This window comes from Maniola hyperantus, chromosome 5, assembly GCF_902806685.2.
Source record: "Maniola hyperantus chromosome 5, iAphHyp1.2, whole genome shotgun sequence".
Classification (NCBI taxonomy): domain Eukaryota; kingdom Metazoa; phylum Arthropoda; class Insecta; order Lepidoptera; family Nymphalidae; genus Maniola; species Maniola hyperantus.
This window is the reverse complement of record NC_048540.1, coordinates 746,657-768,622: the sequence shown is the minus strand read 5'-3', so window position 1 is coordinate 768,622 and position 21,966 is coordinate 746,657. Positions and strand designations below refer to the sequence as shown.

The 21,966-nt window shown below is 38.5% G+C and overlaps 1 protein-coding gene and 1 long non-coding RNA gene across 2 annotated transcripts in view; one reads left to right on the top strand and one right to left on the bottom strand.

The window, feature by feature from the left end:
- Positions 1-21,966, bottom strand: part of LOC138402373 (uncharacterized) — a 404,494-nt gene that overhangs the window by 197,075 nt on the left and 185,453 nt on the right. The window lies entirely within an intron of this gene.
- Positions 2,518-21,966, top strand: part of LOC117982124 (neuropeptide FF receptor 2-like) — a 34,681-nt gene continuing 15,232 nt past the window's right edge. The window contains exons 1-6 of the mRNA XM_034968420.2: positions 2,518-3,093; positions 10,010-10,152; positions 11,014-11,240; positions 13,322-13,424; positions 16,275-16,372; positions 19,248-19,416. Coding sequence (XP_034824311.1) covers positions 2,879-3,093; positions 10,010-10,152; positions 11,014-11,240; positions 13,322-13,424; positions 16,275-16,372; positions 19,248-19,416 — 955 coding nt within the window. The 5' untranslated portion in view covers positions 2,518-2,878. The remainder of the gene's footprint in view (positions 3,094-10,009; positions 10,153-11,013; positions 11,241-13,321; positions 13,425-16,274; positions 16,373-19,247; positions 19,417-21,966) is intronic.

The following is a 21,966-nucleotide window of genomic DNA, read 5'->3' as shown; positions in this document are numbered from 1 at the left end:
AAAGTGCGCTCTATAGATCTCAGCCTAAGTATATTATGGGCCTAGAAATCAGCTTACATTTATTCTGCTGTTTAATATTCTAAGCACGATTTTCGGACAGGCTTTTTATAGAGCTTTTTTAAGTAGTGATTGCCCCGCGAGAATCGAATTATAATATCGTCTAACTTTTTGGCATGATTTAGGGTACCTTGCCACTAGGGATTTATAAGGATAAGGTCACCTTTCCACTAGACATTGCTAAGCTACGGATGTGTGACAAATCCACCAATAGGAGCTTGATTTTCATAGCTTAGATCTGATGGAAAAGGGTTAACGTAATCTTTTTAATAATACGAAATCGATAAAGACATCGACATCGATAAAGACATCGACTCGTTAGGCATCATAATATTTAGGACTGACACATTGGCATCATTTCGATTCGATGTATTATGATATTATATTATGGTCATCTTAACACAACTAAGTATATCTAGTAACTACAAGTATTTATCTTTGATATCAACAAGCGAACCGTGACCTGTGACCGTGACATAAAATTTGACATAAAATAAAAGTTTACGGCCGCGCCGGTGTCATCAAGTAGAACGATTTCTCTCTCGAATACACAATAAGATTATTATCGTTGGTCCATCTGATGACATTACATATTTTATTTTCCATTCCGTTAAATATAACGATAGTTAATGTCGATGCCTATGACGATCATCATCATCATCATCATCAACCGATAACCATCCATTGCTGGACATGGGTCTCTTATAGGGACTTGCAAATGCCACGGTCTTGCGCCGCCTGAATCCAGCTCCCTGCGACTGTCTGATTTCGTCCGTTCACCTAGTGGGGGGTCTTCCAGCATTGCGCTTTCCGATGCGAGGTCCTTGGGACCCCTACAACGATACCTGAAAATAAAAGAAGGTAGATGAAGGATGAAGTAGGTGAAGGAAGGAGGCGGCAATTGGCTATGTTGAGGAAGGCTGAGGACAGGATGTAGTCGCCCTCACTAGGGATGCTACAATGGAGCTCGCATGCGGCATGCATAAAATTAAATTGTGGTCACGAACTAATAATTAGTATTTTCAATTTTTGAAGTAGGATAACTAGGTATTCAAGTGTGCATTCTAAAGCAGATTTTTATTTATTTTTATGTATCATAGTTTTTGAATTATCGTGCAAAATGTCGAAAAAATATGACTGTAGTACGGAACCCTCGCTGCGCGAGCCTGACTCGCTCTTGGCCGGTTTTTTTGTCACTAATTAACGGCTATTTCTGGACTGATATCGTAAACCCAGATAGCAGTTTGATTGGTCACCGTTAATTGACGTTATTTGGACTAATAGTGTTCAGCACGAAACTGCTTTAGTGCACCTATTTCACCAATAGGGGTCAGTTTATAGCTCCCGTACTTTCACGTTGCATTAACTCACGGAAGGGCCCTCGGGGTTTTGGAGATAATTAACAAGGAGGGTTTACCGCCACCCTCTTTATATTACCGCCAGTCCATCGTAATTCGTACCTGAGGGTCCACCACGCCCTATTTCTGAAAACCGCTTAATTGCATAAAATCTGTCACAATATGCACAGTTTTTAATTAAACTAGCCTTACGGACGAAGTCGCGAAGACTTCATAAATTTCAAACCCCTATTTCACCCCCTTAAATAAATAAATAAATAAATAAAAGTTTATTCAGCTCACAAAACAAGAAAAGACAAATAAAGGAAAACATATAAACCAAATGTTAAAAATTAAAAAATTAAAACTAGGTTAACTAACCTCGGTTCTGTAGTGCATCAGCTATGTTTGCTGAGGCGCGGACAGATGGCTTCGATGCCATCTGGCGCAAGAAAACAGCATCACTGTTGTCCAGAGTCCGAGGAAGCAGCAACGGGATCCTGCGCATGATAGCGGGCAAAATGGATAGTCCTCTGTTGGGGAAACTCGTGCAGAGGACTAAATCCCTTTTAGTTATTAAGTACTAACATAGTGATTAAGTATTTTGTTACTAACTCCTTAGTGTTTAAGTATTAACATAGTTATTAAGTATTTATTGTTACTAACACATAATGGATCAATTGTTGTCCGACTTAATAAATAAATTGAAATTGAATTGAATTAACTTAAAACTTTCAAAAATCCTTTCTTAACGGATGCCTACGTCATAATATCTAGGTATCTGCATGCCAAATTTTAGCCCGATTTGTCTTGTAGATTGAACTGTGCGTTGATAGATCAGTCAGTCAGTCGGTCAGTCACTTTTTCCTTTTATATATTAATTAGATTACCGGCATTTCTATTTAAAATACTAACGAAAAGATTTTTTTGTTTTGTTTGCAAAAGTCAGAGAGTGTTTCGAGTTTCAATCACGTAAGTAAGCTAACATCGCAAAAAGCAAGTTCTCTCAATAAGCGGGAAAACTGTTACTATGATAAACGCTGTGTCCCTTTCCCTCCCAATGCACCTCTCTGTCACTCCTACGTTAAAAGCGCTCATTCAGTTTATTTCAGAGACTCCCGTATCGAGGACGCTTTCGCAGATTTTCCGGGAAAGCGCAGATTTTACGCGAAATTTTTATCTCCAAAACTTTTAAACAACCCTTTCTAAAAGCTTAAGTGGACACATTATGTGATTTTGTGAATAAGTGTGTATTTTAAAGTGACTTAGTGTAATATGTCGATAGTAAAAAAATTTACTTGTATTATGAAAAGAAAAGTACTATTTTTAGAGCGTCACTGGGATGATTTATAGGTGTTTTGTAAGCCATAAATAAAACATAATTTTGTATTTTAAAGAATGCTAAATGCTCAGTTGAAAATGTTAGGGTTTTAGTCAGAAATACGTTGATTTTGTTATAAATCAAATGAATAACAAGCTTAAATATGACTTCAGAAGTGACACTGGATGAATTGGGCGGTTTCAGTGATTTAAACCTGAGTGTAAATTTAAGTGAAGCGTTAAAGTTTGGTTCGGAGTTGGATATATTGTTTCAGCCCGAGAATGTGTTGATTGCTCTGTATGTGCCACTGATTTTGGTGTCGTTGGTGACGAACATTCTGCTCATTGTGGTGGCTGTCAAATGTCATTACACGAAAAGGTGAGTACCAGTTTAATCATCATCTTTCAATGAATATTATTCTATCACTATCCCACTATCCATTTATTTATTTATTTATTTAATTAATAGGAAGCCAACGTTATACAACGAAATAATTATTATATAATGACAACTTATATAAACTAAAGATTATTATTGATGCATACTCACTTACAAGCTAACTCAACATGCGTAAACAAAATTTTATCCCACAAACAAATTCAGCCCCCCTAGCATGGGCAGGAGACAAAAATTTTATCCCCCAATTATCTCCACTGACGAGGGATAAAATTTACTTGTCCACCTCTCAAAGCACGGCAACAGGGGAGAGGAGAAGTTTATCCCTAATTCGGGGACAATTTTATCCTCGACATTACACGTGGGTTTAAGTTTATTCTCATAGAACTTAAAAAATCAAAACATGTCTCGCGGTACCTGTTGGGTTTAGGTTATGTTTGGGTTGTGTTTGGGTTATGTTTGGGTTATGTTTGTGTTATGTTTGGGTTGTGTTTGGGTTATGTTTGGAATATGGTTGGGAACCCCAACATAAACCCAACATAGGTCCCAAATACCAATTACCATTAACCCAATAAAGGTAAAGGAAAAGATCCAAAAACCGAAAAGTCCCCCGTTTTATTCACTGTGGATAATTATATCCACCCGTGAGCCCATGCTCGGAGAGTGGATAAAGCTGTCGGAGGGGATAAAGATTTTATCCTTTCCCCGGGGAGAAAATTATATCCCCGCCCATGCTAACCCTGGCAAAATTATGAATCATTTTATCCATCGTTATAATAATTTCTGGTTCTACAAGTTTGGATAACGAATTTTTTAGTGAAATAATAAATTTGTAAATGATATTTTCATTTTATATTATAGATATATGTCAAATGACGTCATTTCGATGTTAATGAGACATGGTTCCAGCGCAATAGTAATTTGCGGGACTTATAACAGAGTTCATGGAGTGAGAAAATTATTTATTGCGAGCAAACGGGCCGCGTCGCGTGTCAAGGACATGCAGCGGCGTGCGAACAGAGAAATAGCTTCACAATAACGCCCGGAGCATTTTGCATAGGAAAATTAGCTGTGAAATAGGAATGACAACTACTAGTCAAATCAGCGACTTTTTATCAAACGTCAAAATCCAAAGGTGGCTATCATTCAGTGTTAGACACTGAGTTAGCGAATCACCTAGCAGGTGAGATCGCAGTCAAGTGCTAACAGCTTGTGTCGGGATAAAAAAAGGCAAAGATTTACCACGGGAATTTTAATTTATAATGTTAATATGGTTATATCAAGAAAATAACAATGCCGCCTTCTCAATAACATGCATTAACAAAGGCTCCTGCCAGCATATAACATGGTCTTTGTAATAGCATCTTAAACGTATTGTTACAAGCCACTATAAGACAATTTGTGTTCTACAAAGCACTATAATGGAATATAAGAGGTTCTAGGTACTCTTAAATTATTATTATTATCGAATTATTAATGATTTTAAGCTTATTTGTAGATAACGGGTACATACCACGATTAATTAATCTAAATTAACCTTATTACCTACCTTACCTTATTGCTACTTCAACGATAATCATCATCATCATGATCAACCCATCGCCGGGTCACTACAGAGCACGGGTCTCCTCTCAGAGTGAGAAGGGCGTGGCCATAGTCTACTACACTCTCAGGCATGCAGGATTCCTCACGATGTTTTACTTCACCGTTAAAACAAGTGATATTTAATTACTTAAAACGCACATAACTGCGAAAAGTTAGAGGTGCGTGCGTGTAGATCGAACCCCCGACCTCCGATTAGAAGGCGGACGTCCTAACTACTAGGCTATCATAGCAACCACGTACTCTAACTGAAAATTTCTTCACTTTCATACTTTTCATCCAAATCTAGTTCGGAATACTAAAATGTGAAACGTGAAAAACTAAAAATAAAACAAAAAGATCTGAAAACGATTGAAGCTTTTCAAAAGTCATAACTCATTCTGAGCCGGAGTTTACTATCACTCTTGTATACCTATTGTTGTGCCTGTTGCCGACTCGGATGGTAAATTAGTTCTGGCGTCATTTCAAACGCTCTCTCTTGGCTAGCTCTCAACTGGTTAAGTCATTCACATCTGTGGATGATGCTTTATATTTTTCGAGTACAAACGTAATTAAAAAAACTGCCAAAGTGCGAGTCAGACTCGCGTATCGAGGGTTTCGTACTCGAGTATTTTTTTCGACATTTTGCATGATAAATCAAAACTTATTATGCATAAAAATAAATAAAAATATTTGTTTTATAATGTACAGGTAATGCCCTGTCATATTATGATACCTCACTTGGCATAGTTATCTTAATTGGAAATTTTAATTTTTTTTGTGATCTAAGCACAAATCCACAGTTTTTGAATTTTTTCCTTTACTTGTGCTTTAATACCTATATATCTACCAAATTTCATGATTGTATGTCAACGGGATGTACCCTATAGGTTTTCTTGGCAGACACGACAGGCGGACAGACAAGACTTTCTGCTATATAAATTTATTTTATATAAACTTTCCTTTTATATAAAATCAATACGTATAAAAGGAAAAGCTTACTAAAGCTCAAAGTACTGGACGATTCGGGCTGAAATTTGGCATGTCGATAGCTATTATGACGTAAACATCCGCTAAGAAAAGATTTAAAAAAAATTCAACCCCTAAGTGGGTGAAACAGGGGTTTGAAATTTGTGTAGTCCACGCGGACGAAGTCTCGAGCATAAGCTACTTAGTTAGATATAATAGCATATTCAGTTTTAACTTTCATGAAAGTTATCAGCCCGTAAAGCAAATCTGTAGCTGTTTCCGAAACATGTCGCCATGTACAAGTACTTACTACTTAATGCGGTTAGGTTTCGCTCGTGTAACATGATGCAGTTATTAAGGCCCAAGACACGTGTCTGCCCGCGAAATTCAAATTTAGTTTGGTTTTTCACAATTTGTAAACTAATGTGACAAAGTAGACTAATGACATTCAAATTTCGCCCCTAGCAATATCATCTTCACAGGCTTATATAAAAATCTTTACTTGAAAGTGTCAAGTTTAAGAAATTAGTCAAAATAATGAGTTTGACGTGAGTTATTTTGACTAATTTCTTAAACTGGACACTTTCAAGGAAATATTTTTATATAAGCCTGTGAAGATGATATTGCTAGGGGCGAAATTTGAATGTCATTAGTCTACTTTGTCGCATTAGTTTACAAATTGTGTAAAACCAAATTAAGATTGCCCATTTTCTTAGGAGCTTTGCCCCCCCCTAGTATAATTGTTATGTCACCATGGTTTTAATTTTATTTTGTAGGCAAATAATTACCTTCTTATATTCTGCGAACGATTTCCATTTATTTACCCTGGTTATAAAGAAATCTTATTTTTTATGCTGCTGATATTGAGGTTATATTTAATTAATTCTTCTTCAAAATAAATGGATGTTTACGATTCTAACTGTAATTATGGATATTTTCAATAGAGCAACCGCCGAGTTTCTTGCTGGTTCTTCTCGGTAGGAACGGCATTCCGAACCAGTGGTAAATTAAAACTACCTGACTATTCATAAGCACTTTTAAAAAGTTTACATGAATAAAAAAACATTCTATTCTATTCTATTCTATAATAGAGTGAAAGAAAAGTCTTAATAAAACATAATTATAATGGTAAAAAAATAACACATTATTAAAAATTAATTTAAGTCTTGACACGACGCCACAAAAGAGGGCCAGTTCACGGGCGATCTCCTTTGAATTTCGCGGGCAGACCGTGTCTTGGGCCTTAAGTAGTTACGAAGAACGTGAAATTATTTACAAAATGCTCTCTTCGTAATTATTTTTAGTTCTTGACCACCTTTCTGGCCAGTGGTAAGTGCTGTGGTCTTATTAGTGGGAGGCCCAGGCTTCGGTTCCCGGCAGAGGTTTGGGATTTTATAATTTCTAAATCTCCGGTCTGGCCTGGTGGGAGGCTTTGACCGTGGATAGTTACCACCGTACCGGCAAAGCTTAAAATTCCAATTAATTATTATCATACAATATGAGGAAGTAGGTGTAGGTAGGTATACTGGGTGAACGCACATCCTGAACGAGTGACCCCAGATCGTTCGCACTGTCAGCAAATAGAGGGTGAGACCTCGGGCGTAGACCTCTGCGATGGGATTCGTGATATGGCAAAAGGGGACGATTTATTCCATATTGGCTCAAATCTTGATGCCCCTATCGTTAGCCTAATGTTAGCAATCTAACACCGCAAAAGATTGCGCGTTACTAACTTCGAATTCTAACTACTTATAATTTTATAGTTAGAATTCAAAGTTCGAAGAATCTGCTAATATTTTTGTTTTAATTGTTTTGTTTTTTTCTGTACTCATTTTTTGGTATACGATAAAAGTATATCTACTTAATCATTCAATCATTCACTGATTCATTTATGTATCTAAATAATCGAACCAGCTATATCATTTTATTCAATTACACTTGAACTAAACAAGTAATTGAAAAAGTTTTCCGAAAAGTCGACTGTGTCTCGCGCTGCATCAGGTCTGGTGTTTATTAAGTGAAAGTATTTAGTATTTTAGTGAGCAGCAGTGATAGCCTAGTGGTTAGGACGTCTGCCTTCTAATCGGAGGTCGGGGGTTCGATCCCGGGCACGCACCTCTAACTTTTCGGAATTATGTGCGATTTAATTAATTAAATATCACTTGCTTTAACGGTGAAGGAAAACATCGTGAGGAAACCTGCATGCCTGAGAGTTCTCCATAATGTTCTCAAAGGTGTGTGAAGTCTACCAATCCGTACATATGGCCAGCGTGGTAGACTATGGCCAAATCCCTTCTCACTCTGAGAGGAGACCCGCGCTCTGTATTGAGCCGGTGATGGGTTGATCATGATGATTTAGTATTTTAGTAGTAGTATTTAGAAGTAAAATTACTTTGAGGTAGGTATGAACGGTAACTATTTCAAAACATTCTCCGAAATACCTAGTAGATCTTAGAAAACCGATAAATACCTAGTTAACTTGCGTTTTCATAGTTGCAAACTTGATCGTTTTACAGTAACTAGTTTTGCTACTTCATCCAACTACATCGCCGCTTTGATAACCTAGATTGACTAAATGCAGACAAATAAGAGCTCAAGTGAAAACACTGATTAATATTTTGAACCTCAATAGCTCAACCGGTATAGGAGTGGACTGAAAACCGAAAGGTCGACAGTTCAAATCCCGCCCGTTGCACTATTGTCGTACCTACTCCTAGCACAAGCCTGACGCTTAATTGGAGAGGAAAGGGGAATATTAGTTATTTAATATGGCTAATATTCTTTTAAAAAAAAAAAAAAAAGAATATGTTTCATTTAGATATCTCGTCTTGAAACATTATGTGGGATTAGATAAAAGAAGAGAAATTGTAGAAAATAATTTTTCACTTGAGCTTACTTCAGCCTAGAGTCTAGACAGATATTTCCCCGAAGCGTAGGCACTCATCAGTCTTAGACTTAAAAGGCCTTGAAACAGAAAAGAGTAGAATTCAGAGATATTACTTACTTACCCCAAAACATGTGATTCTTACAATATAGTAAAACTTAGTAAGAATTAGCTGATGCTCGCGACTTCGTCCGTGTGGAATTATGTTTTTTAAAATCCCGTGGGAACTCTTTGATTTTTCGGGATAAAAAGCCTATGTCACTCTCCAGGTCTTTATCTATACCCATGCAAAAAATCACGTCGATCCGTTGCTCTGTTGCGACGTGGTTGAAGGACAAACCAACAAACCAATAAACCAACAAACAAACACACTTACCGATTTGCTGAAGTAAGCTGGTAACTGCGAATTGAATATACTCAAACTTTACATTTCCAGTCAGAGTCGAGAAGATAGCGATCATAGGTAGAAACATAATATTGTTAGGTGCTAGATGAAACGTAAACAACCCACGAAGCTTCCAAAAAAGCAATAAAAAGGTACTTTTGATTACGGGAGCTTTTGGAGGTTTTCCCGCTATTTTGACCAGGGAAAATGATTAATTAAAACACGTAATATTGAGGCTGCTTTAATAATGATCTCATAATCGGACGACGCGCAGGTCGCCGCAGAGCGTCTAGGCGCTGACAACGCAGTTTACATTCGTGGAACTCTATAAGTAGGTCTTAATCTAGTACAGATGGGCGAACCATATCTAGGTATCTACGAAAAAATGATGTAAACAAATGAACGCACTCGAAACTACGAAACAATGAAAACAATGAGGTAGCCGTTTGTCTCAAAGAACCCAAACATGAAGCTTCGAGACTTGGTATTTGTAACAATATAATGGTCAAATTGAGAACCTCCTTTTTTAGCTCTGTTAAAGAGATTCTTTCTTGAAATATGGTCTTGACTTTGCTAACAAATAAAGTTTCTAAATAATGAATGTAAACAATCTGACCACACAATCTCATTTTGTAACCTGTTGCTTGATTGTGGTAGAATGACAGCTATAATGTCACGATCGCAATCAACTCTGATTGGTTAACACTCGCTCACTATTGGCTACAATGCATTGTTGCAACAAGAATCGTACTAATTCAGCAAATTACAACAATTGAGATTGTAATAATGATTGATGCAGGTTTTACAAAATCGGCCTACTGTTTCTCTGAGTGACGCCTATAAATCAGCAGGGCGATTGTCTAAAACCTTGCATCAATCATTATTACAATCTCAATTATTCTGATTGGCTGAATTTGTGCGATTCTTGTTGCAACAATGCATTGTGGCCAATAGTGAGCGAGCATTAACCAATCAGAGATGATTGCGATCGTCACATTCTAGCTGTCAAACAACCGCGGTAGGGCCACAGTACCATTGACGACGAAGAACCAATAGTAATAAAGTTTTGTTGTCCACAGTGTAACAAATATCTTCCTGGTGAACCTGTCAGCAGCTGACTTACTGGTGACGGGAGTATGCATGCCCATCCAGCTCAGCAAGGCTATCACGCTGGTATGGTTCTACGGGGAGACGGTGTGCAAGATCGTCAACTATATACAAGGTTACAGCTTATAAAAGATATTTAAATCGAAATATTGCAAACTACAGATACAGACAGCTATTAGTTTATATAGAACGTGAATACAAAATTTCATTGGGTTTGATTAGTATTTAAACAAGACCCAGACTACGTTTGTATGGGGGGCGCGCTAGGGAGACTTTATTTTTATTCAGATACAAATTAGTGAGCCCTTGACTGCAACCTGGTGGTAAGTGACGATACAGTCTAAGATGGAAGCGGGCTACCTGGAAGGGGTGTGGCAGTTTTTAATATTGCCCCTCTTGGTTTCTACACAGCATCGTACCGAAACGCTAAATCGCTTGGCGGCCCGGCTTTGCCGCTAGGGTGGTAACTAGCCACGGCCGAAGCCACCAGACCAGACCAGAAAAGAGATTGCCAATTTTCTTAGGAGCTTTGGGCCCCCCCCTAATATAATTGTTATGTCACCATGGTTTTAATTTTATTTTGTAGACAAATAATTAACTCTTTATATTCTGCAAACGATTTCTATTTATTCACCCTGGTTATAAAGAAATCTTATTTTTTATATTGCTGATATTGAGGTTATATTTAATGAATACTTCTTCAAAATAAATGCATGTTTACGATTCTAACTGTAATTGTGGATATTTTCAATAATAGAGTGAAAAAAAGTCGTTATAAAACATAATCGTACAAAATAACAAATTTAAAAAAATTAATTTAAGTTTTGACACAACGCCACAAAAGAGGGCCCGTTCACGGGCGATCTCCTTTAGAAATTATAAAATTCCAAATCCTTACCAGAAATCGAACCCGGGGCCTCCCACTAATAAGACCACAGCGCTTAGTCAGCCAGCCAACAAATTGTTTGTTCAACAGGCGTAGCAGTGGCAGCCAGCGTCTTCACCCTCACAGCAATGTCGGTGGACCGCTGGCTGTCCATATCCCCGGAGCCTCGGCTGCGACCTCCAGGGCGGAGGCAGGCTCTCCTCCTGCTCACCCTGCTGTGGATAGCAGCTCTGCTGATATTCATACCTCTAGTCATTGTAGCCTCTGTGAGGAAGGAGTCTGTGCCTATTATCTCTAAGGCTTATAAGAATATTTCGGTAAGTTTTTGAACAAGTTATTTTATTTTTCAAGTAATAATCCATACTAATACTAGAGGATGCCCGCGACTTATGGCTTATGGCTACGCATTTTTGAGATACGGTGTTATTCTCTGGGGAAACAGCACAAATGCCCATGATCTGTTTATACTACAAAAAAAGTGCATACGCATACTAGTCAATATAAAAATTACAGACTCATGTCTACCTCATTTCAAAAAATTAAAAATTCTTACCCTACCTTCCATATATATCCTCGAAATATGCAAATTCGTAAAAAGAAATATACACTTATACACAAAAAAAGAAATCAAATCCCGTCGATTTCCCGAAAGACATGCAAATAAATTAAACCTTCCGCAATCAAAATTGTCTATAAAGATATATAATAATTTACCAGACAAAATTCGTAACATAAACAATGAAAATAAATTCAACAAAATATTAAAAAACTTTTTATTAGAAAAGGGCTACTATGCCGTAAATGATTTCCTAAACGACGAACATAAAAATAAATAATAATATCGGTCTCCCTACTAAGGTCTAAGGACCAAATTGCGACACCCAAACTGGGTATCCATAATACTTTGTACATACTTAATATGATGGAAATGCAATAAATGAAAATTGAAATTGAAATTGACTTTGTCCGCGTGGATTTAGGTTATCAAAAATCCTGTGGGAACTCTTTAATTTTCCGGGAAAAAAGTTGCGTATATCCGTTGCATTCAGATAGACTTCAATTATTAGACTGTTTGAAATTATTCCATTAAAACATTAAATAGCTTTTCTAGCTAACATTTTCCGAGCATACACGTAGCTTAGCGATTATTGAGAGCTAAGCTTGTTTGTTATTTGTTCGGAAACTAATTTCGGAGTGAATTGCTATTGGTAATTTTAATTGCTTTGCAAAATTAACTTTTAACTATACCTGCGCAGTTATGAAATGATGACGGTTTAATCGATTTATGGTATAGCTGCTAAACTAATTGTTTTCTCATTTAATGTGCGTAGATTTGCAGTCAAACTGAAGTCTAATTAACTCATATCTCTTATTACTTCTATACTAATATTATTAAAAAAAAAACGGGCAAAGGGGGGGTCAGGCTCGCGCAACGAGGGTTCCGTACTTACTACAGTCGTATTTTGTCGACATTTTGCACGGTAATTCAAAAATTATGATACATAAAAATAAATAAAAATCTGTTTTAGAATGCACAGGTGAAGACCTTTCATATGATGCCACACTTGATATAGTTATCTTACTTAGAAAATTGAAACTACTAATTATTAGTTCATGACCACAATTTAATTTTTTTTGTGTGATATAACCCTAAATTCACGGTTTTCAGATTTTTCCCCAAATATCAGCTATACGATCTACCTACCTGCCAAATTTCATGATTCTAGGTCAACGGGAAGTACCCTGCAGGTTTCTTGACAGACAGACGGACAGACGGACAGACGGACAGACAGAAAGACAGACAGACAGACAACAAAGTGATCCTATAAGGGTTCCGTTTTTCCTTTTGAGGTACTGAACCCTAATAAAAAAAAACCTACTTCAAAAACCACTAGAAAGTAAAAATCACTTTTTTTATTTTCTAGTGGTTTTTGAAGTCGGTTTTTTAAATATTTTTTAAAGCTTTTTAGTGTAAGTCATTGCTTAGTATACCTAAAATATCAATTCACGAGCAAAACTTTCCAAATACACACGGCTTAGGAGTTCAGTACCCTGCAGCATCAGGATTGAAGAGTTGGGACTTGGAATTCAATAACAAAGTCGATGCACGGCATTTACAATATTATTTCACCAGGAACAGAAATAAAATGTGTGTGATTCATCGCTATAAATGCCAAGATAATTTATGGTCAAGCAAACATAATTTTTCACGGTTTTGGAACCAAACAAATCAGCGCCACCTCTTAGATACTAATGAACGACCCGTTTGAAATCCAGACTGAGGTTGCATTGGTGCTAAATAAACATTTTAGGACCAATGAGTCGGTGCCATTTTGCTTGTTCAATGGCCCTGTCCTTACGAAGTAATATATAAGTCAATGGTGTGATTACTTTTTAGATAGAGAGCAAAGATGTGCACTTCTGCACAGAGGAGTGGCCCAGCACAGAGACCAGGAAGCAGTTTGGCACTTTCAGCTTTACTCTAGTCTACGCGATACCTGGTAAGTCTAGATATCGTCATCATCATCATCATCAACCATAGACGTCCACTGCTGGACATAGGTCTCTTGTTGGGACTTCCACACGCCACGGTCTTGCGCCGCCTGAATCCAGCGGCTCCCTGCGACTCGTTTGATCTCGTCCGTCCATCTAGTGGGGGGTCTTCCAACACTGCGTCTTCCGGTGCGAGGTCGCCATTCCAGAACCTAGATAGATACTATAGACAATATTAAATTATAGCTCAGAGTCACTCAGCGGGCGATGGAGAGAGCTATGTGCGGAGTTTCTCTACGTGATCAAATCAGAAATGAGGAGATCCGTAGGAGAACTAGAGTGACCGACATAGCTCAACGGGATGCGAAGCTGAAGTGGCAATGGGTAGGGCACACAGTTAGAAAAACCATAGACGTTGGGGTCCCAAGGTGCTAGAATGGCGACCTCGCACCGGAAAGCGCAGCGTTGGAAGGAGCCCCCACTCGGTGGACAGACGAGATAAAACGCGTCGAAGGTACTGGATTCAGGCGGCGCGGCGCAAGACCGTGATAATAATGATGATGACGATGATGATGATGATGACGATGATGATGACGATGATGATGATGATGGCTTCGTCCGCGTAGATTTAAGTTTTTAAAATCCCGTGGGCACTCTTTGATTTTCCGGGATAAAAAGTAGCCTATATCCTCCTAGGGATGCAAGCTGTACCTACCAAATTTCCTCCAAATTGATTAAACCGATGGGCCGTGAAAGGCTAGCAGACAGATAGACAGACAAAGATACACTTTCGTTTTTATAATATTAAATAGCTTATGCTCGCGACTTCGTCCGCGTGGACTACACAAATTTCAAACCCCTATTTCACCCCCTTAGGGGTTGAATTTTCAAAAATCCTTTCTTAGCGGATGCCTACGTCATAATAGCTATCTGCATGCCAAATTTCAGCCCGATCCGTCCAGTAGTTTGAGCTGTGCGTTGATAGATCAGTCAGTCAGTCAGTCAGTCAGTCACCTTTTCCTTTTATATATTTAGATATGGATTGTGTACTTTGTGTACTATTTTATACATTGTTGTTCGATCGAAGTATAATAGAAAATTACAAGAACAAAATATTGAAGATAGTTAAGAATTTTATCATAATAACACAATTACTTGGAAATACGAGTACCTAAGTAACGTTTTACCAATGGTCTTATTAATAGTAAAATTGGACGCTAAATTAATTATTTTCGCCAAAGCTTAGGCGTCTATGTAAAGGGAACACCCACGATGAAAAACATTTAGAAAAAATGGCTCCTTCAATTCACCCGACGACTAAATCCATCCATACTAATATTATAAATGCGAAAGTGTGTCTGTCTGTCTGTCTGTCTGCTAACTTTTCACGGCCCATCCGTTTAACCGATTTTGATAAAATTTGGTATAGAGATAGCTTGCATCCCGTGAAAGGACATAGGCTACTTTTGATCCCGGAAAATTAAAGAGTTCCCACGGGATTTTTAAAACCTAAATCCACACGGGCGAAGTGGCGGGTATCATCTAGTGACCAATAAAATGAAAATTTTGTGAATTATGTAGGCGTAGACGACGTCGTTTGGGATAAATTAAAGACCGAGGTTGTTACGGTATCAATACGATAATAGATATTTTTTTAACTAGGCATATAGACTTACGTCATCAGAAATGAGGAGATCCGTAGGAGAACTAGAGTAACCGACATAGCTCAAGGGGTTGCGAAGCTGAAGTGGCAATGGACAGGGCACATAGTTCGGAAAACCTATAGACGTTGGGGTCCCAAGGTGCTGGAATGGCGACCTCGCAGCGTATAGCGCAGCGTTGGAAGATCCGTAGGTGGGCAGAGGAGCCGCTGGATTCAGGCGGGGCAAGACCGTGGCGTGTAGAAGTACCTACGATAGACCTATGTCCAGCAGTGGACGTCTATTGGTTGATGATGCTGATGATGAGGATAGATCTACGTTCGATTGCAATCACACCAAAAATTTTAGAAGTGATGATGATGCAGCGAGGGAGACATAAACCTAAAGGACTTTCCTTAAACTATAAGTACGAACGCAGTAACGCACTATACTTATCGCAGTGCGTTATTAGAAATGTTAACCGAATAGCTTCGTACGAGTCCGTGGAACTTCAACTATGGAAAAAAAAAAAAAAAAACTAACTATAGGGGTGCATACCTTTACGATGCCTCCCAACTCGATATGGTAACATGACGAGGGACCCCACCCGTTGCTCTACTGTTGTACTTACTCCTAGCTTAACGCTTAGTTGGAGGGGAAAGGGCAATAAAAAAAAATAAAAAAAAAATCTTTTTTATTCGAATAAACTTTTACAAGTACTTACGAATAGTCGGGTGCATCTACCACTGGTTCGGAATGCCTTTCCTACCGAGAAGAACCAGCAAGAAACTCGGCGGTTGCTCTTTTCAAATATTTGTCATTTTTTTTTTTTTTTATTATTCAGATACAAGTTAGCCCTTGACTGCAATCTCACCTGGTGGTAAGTGATAATGCAGTCTAAGATGATAGCGGGCTAACCTGGAAGGGGTATGGCAGTTTTTATTAAGCCCATACCCCTTTGGTTTCTACACGGCATCGTACCGGAACGCTAAGTCGCTTGGCGGCACGGCTTTACCGGTAGGGTACTAGCCACGGCCGATTTGTCATCAAACATTTTTATTTGTCAATATTAGTCATGATTGGCTAATATTCTTTTTTTTTTAAACAACCTTGTGCCATTGTTTATACTTTGGAGCTTAGAATAAAATTGACCAACGCTTCGCAGTGCCCAGCAATATTTTGGCTTAGACGCAAATTAACTAAACTATTTCCATCCAGGTTTCATCACAATCCTGTCATACGCGTGTATGGGGCGGACGCTGTGCTCGGTGCGACCGCCCTTTGACATCGATGAGGGGAACGTCAGCATGCAGCAGGTGAGTGCCTGGGGGCACACGATGCGTTGCCGCGCCGCGCCGCAAAGATTTCACCGTATCAGCGGACACACGAGCGGTGCGGCGCCGCTACGTTGTTATGTCGCAGCGGCGCCGTAGCAGCAACCGAAACGAGCGAGCGTATGTCCTTCCTTGTGACGCATAAACATCTGAGCGGTGCCGCTACGACGCGCGACGTCCGCGTCGCAACCATAGAACAGAAACAAAGAGGAGTTGGCCTAAGCAACTGTGCACTGTGATTTTCAACTAGGTCCTGACGTCATCACTGTGGGCGGGGCCTTAGTTAGTATGCTGTCTGCGTTCGTCAGGTTCACATATATTGAGACTCGTATTATCGGTGTGTTTTCGCGTTTTTAAGAACAAAAGGATGAAGTGTTGTGTTTTATCGTGTCAAAGTTATTCAGACAGACGTTCTGATGCTATGAATGGTATCACATTTCGTTTGTAAGTAATTTTATACGTAATTTCTACACTTATTGACATCTAGTGTGAGATAGCTGAACTATGTAGTGACATCAATATATCGATGTTAGGTCGCGAAGCGAGTAGTTTTGCTACTAACCCGCAGATGGAAAATTGAGAAGTGGGCGGCGTTCCACAACCCCTCACCCCGCAAAATGTCACTCGATATTTCATAGGGAAATCTTAATACAACATCTCCTCTTTGTTTCTGCTCTATGGTCGCAACGCATTCACCCCTCCCCGCCTCGTCGCGGTGGTTGCAAGTCCGGTGCGGCGCCGGAGCGCATCGTGTGACATGCCACAGATATTTCTATGTCGACGCAGCGAAACCTCCGGCGCCGCACCGCCGCGCGCCGCCGCAACGCATCGTGTGCCCCGCTCTATAGCCGCACGATGCGTTGCGTTGGCGGTGCGTTCACATGAGTAGATATCCATACAGAGGGGAAGCTTCCTGATATTTATATTTATACCTATTCTATACCTATATGCAAGATAGTATAAAAATTACAAATACAAATACAAATACAAATTGTATTGTAGTAATACCTAGTGATAGTACTCGCACCTCGGTGATGAATGAATTAACTAAGTACCTAGTTACTTAGGTGGGTACCACTAAAAGTACCTAAGTGTTACTAAAAATAGACATGGGTGTCGTTTTGAGGGTTTACTTGGATGCTGACATTTATTTTCAAATTCAAGATGACGGAAATGCACTTTTTACTAAAAATAGACATGGGTGTCGTTTTGAGGGTTTACTTGGATGCTGAATTTGATGATGACATTTATTTTCAAATTCAAGATGACGGAAATGCACTTTTTACTAAAAATAGACATGGGTGTCGTTTTCTCCAGGAGGAAAACCCCGAACCCTGCTGATTTTGATATGCGTAATAACATTATGTCATACCTTTGTGCATGTAAAGTGCATTATGCAAATAGGTAAAGCTGAATATGAAAATGAAGATCATATTAACGTTCGTGAGAAGGAGATCATGTCTCCTCCTGTTACACAACTTGAAACAATATGTGAAGCATAATATTCATGTAAATTATATTATGCTAACCGTTTATGTGTATTTAAAGTTTATATAGTTAGAATTCTATGGGAATTTCGATATTGTATGACGGTCGGTATTCAATAGATAAGGCCAGCTGTGAACCGTGATAGTCTAGTGGTTAAGATGTCCACCTTCTATTGGGAAAGTCAGGGGTTCGATTCCAGACACACACCTCTAACTTTTCGGAGTTGTCATTTGTTTTAACGGTGAAGGAAACCTGTATGCCTGATATGCCTGATATGTTCTCCATAATGTTCTCGAAGGTGTGTGAAGTGTACTAATCCACACTTAGCCAGCGTGGTAGATTATGGTCACACCCTTCTCATTTTGAGAGCAGACCTGTGCTCAGTAGTGAGCTGACGATGGGTTGATCATGGTGAGGCCCGGCATGTTTGTTGATGGTATCTGAAGCTAAAATATACAAAGAAAAGTTCAATTTGCTATTATCCGCTGAAACAGGCAAAGTATGGTACAAAATGCAGCATGCGACATGTACATGATTTAGGTTTAAATTTAAACTCTTTGATTTTCCGGGATAAAAGTAGCCTATGTCACTGTCCAGGTCTAAAACTATATCCATGCAAAAAATCACGTCGATCCGTTGCTCCGTTGCGACGTGATTGAAGGACAAACCAGCAAAAAAAAAAAAAAAAAAACTAATAAACCAACAAACAAACACACTTTCGCATTTATAATAGGGGTATCGATCACCTCAATTGGATTTTGGGAAGATGCGTAAGCGCATAGGTAACGAATGAAAAACCGGCCAAGTGTGAGTCAGGCTCGCGCAACGAGTGTTCCGTACTAGAGTCGTATTTTTTCAACATTTTGCACGATAATTCAAAAACTATGATGCATAAAAATAAATAAAAATCTGTTTTAGAATGCACAAGTGAAGTCCTTTCATATGATACCCGACTTGATATAGTTATCTTACTACGAAATTGAAAATACTAAGTTTTAGTTCAAGACCACAATTGTTTTTTGTGTGATGTAACCACAAACTCCTGGTTTTCAGATTTTTCCCCTAATGTCTGCTATAACACCTACCTACCTGCCAAATTTCATGATTCTAGGTTAACGGGAAGTACCCTGTAGGTTTCTTGACAGACCGACAGACAGACAGACAGACAACAAAGTGATCCTATAAGGGTTCCGTTTTTCCTTTTGAGGTATGGAACCCTAAAAAACGCATAACACCATAAAATATTACGACGTATAAATTTATTTTGTTGTACTAAAATCTCTGTTCACTTTATATTGCATGACAAGATGATTATGATGATAAATATATTCTATTCTATAATATGACGATAACAGAAGACTTTTCCCAGGGTCTAAGACTGATGAAGGAGAGGAAGCGGGTGGCCTGGATCCTTCTCCTACTGGCGGTGTTGTTCGCGTTCTGCTGGATGCCGTACAACATCATGCAGCTGCTGCTGGACATCAATGTGGTCAATCCCAAGGACTTGAGCATGTACCTGCCTTACGCGCTTTTTGTGGGTAAGTCATCCTCATCATCATCATCAATTATGGACGTCTATTTTTTTTAGGCTTCCGCACCTCAAAAGGAAAAACTGAACCCTTATAGGATCACTTTGTTGTCTGTCTGTCAAGAAACCTACATGGTACTTCCCGTTGACCTAGAATCATGGGCAAGTAGGTAGGTCTTATAGCAGACATTCGAGGAAAAATCTGAAAACCGTGAATTTGTGGTTACATCACACAAAAAAAAATTAAATTGTGGTCATGAACTAATAATTAGTATTTTCAATTTTAGAAGTAAGATAACTATATCAAGTGGGGTATCATATGAAAGGGCTTCACCTGTGCATTCTAAAACAGTTTATTTTTATTTTTACGCATCATAGTTTTTTAATTATCGTGCAAAATGTCGAAAAAATACGACTGAAGTACGGAACCCTCGTTGCGCGAGCCTGACTCGCACTAGGCCAGTTTTTTGAACATAAGCCTTCTCTACCGAGTCCACAGCCCAATACCCCCTGTCTTGAATATTTCTCATTCAGTTTTACAGTTCAAAGGGTTATAGATACCTTTCTATTTCTAGTAGGTTAATTGGTACAATTGACTCTAATAAAAATTAGCACTTTGAAACATCATATTTTACAAACGGATCTATAAATCGAAAAATGATGTTCCCACACCCACAGTATTTTTAAAAGATCTATTCAACGATACCCCACACTACGGGGTAGACGACGACGAGAAAAAACTTTACATGTAGAGGAGCTACCCTAAAAAAAAAATATTTATCAAAATTTTATTTCACTACTTTGTCGGCGTGATTAGTATTTATATTCATACCGAATTACAGATTTCTAGCACTAATAGTCTCTGAGATTAACCGAGGACGGACGGACGGACGGACGGACGGACGGACAGACGGACGGACATGGCGAAACTATAAGGGTTCCTTGTTTACTACGGAACCCTAAAAACGAAAACTCTACCTTTATAAAATATGCGAAAACAATTTCGCAACATATAAAACTTTATGAAAAATGTAAAATGTACGAGTAGATACTTGTTTCATTCCGCTAACTTTTATGAACATTCCAAATACCTAAACAATGCTATTGCATAATTCAAATTTGAATGAAATATTCAGGCCTATTAAATTCAGTTCAACATTTTGTAATTTATTGAACCTTCAATTGTTTGCGGTAAGTATCAGTTTGCAATTAATTGTTATTCTAATTTATTAACCGTTAATATTTTCGAGTTTTTTTTTTGTGGTATCATATCAGTAATCATCAGTACTATCACCTGTCTTCGTTTTTGCCAGCGTTCTGGATACACCCTGTATACTCGTATTATAATCCTCAAATAAAACTGAGATTACTATTTATTTATTTTTATTTATTTTTTATTTTTTACATCTTATTAGAACGGCAGTGCCACTTACACTAACTAGATAATTAATAATAAATTTAGATAAAAAATAAAGGTACAAGAAAAAAGACATAAAATACAAAACGATAAAAAATCAAAGGATTTTGAATATGTACGCTGAGAACATTGAATGACATATTCATGTAATGCTCTCAGCGTACTTCAGTAACTCCCGAACCAGTATTATAGACCCATCATTAAATGGGTCCCATTGAACATTATTGTCCAAAAGCGCGTTGAACGATGCTAATGAACGGGGTATAGGTGACATAGATCTAGCAACAGTGCGATGATGTGGGACCGCGAAAAGTTTATTTTTTCGTGGACGAAGATTACTATTGGATTCAGGGACACGTATGCGACACAGTTGGTCATGAAGTTCTGGAGCATTAACATCTCCTCGCACGACGTATACTCGCACTTGGCCGGTTTTTATATTCGGAATGACCCGTCTAATGCGTAGAACTATATATGGGTCGTTGGTTAAAGCGCTGTGAATACAAGATAAAGCATAATATCTAAACCAAACTTGGACGCAAATATTTGCCCCAATAAGTTTCAATGGAACTTTTGCTACGTACTAATAAGTTCGCCGAGTATATAAGTAGGTAAGTATATTTTCCCTGAAGTCCCTACTCGTGTGCCTGAAGTGATATTACATTCCCTATTGTTACTGAAAACTTAGTCGATAGGGATTTGGTAAATTATTACCTATTACTTCCTTTCTTATTGATGACTAGCTTATGCTCGCGAGTTCGTCCGCGTGGACTACACAAATTTTTATATTATTTCACCTCTTTAAGGGTTGAATTTTCAAAAATCCTTTCTTAGCGGATGCCTACGTCGTCTACCTGCATGCCAATATTCAGCCCGATCCATCCAGTAGTTTGAGCTGGGCGTTGATAGATCAGTCAGTCAATCAGTCAGTCAGTCAACCTTTCCTTTTATATATTTAGATTCACGACCTGTCTGGCGAAGTGGTGACTTATATGTGGGAGGTCCCAGGTTCTACTAATTCTAGCTATTGTTGAACTATAGTCTGGAAGTTAATTAAGTTAGGAGTCCGAGAGTCGACATTCATTACGCTGTAACTTTGAAGAGATTGGCTTAATTTGATTAGCAGTTCTAAAGCAGTTGTGC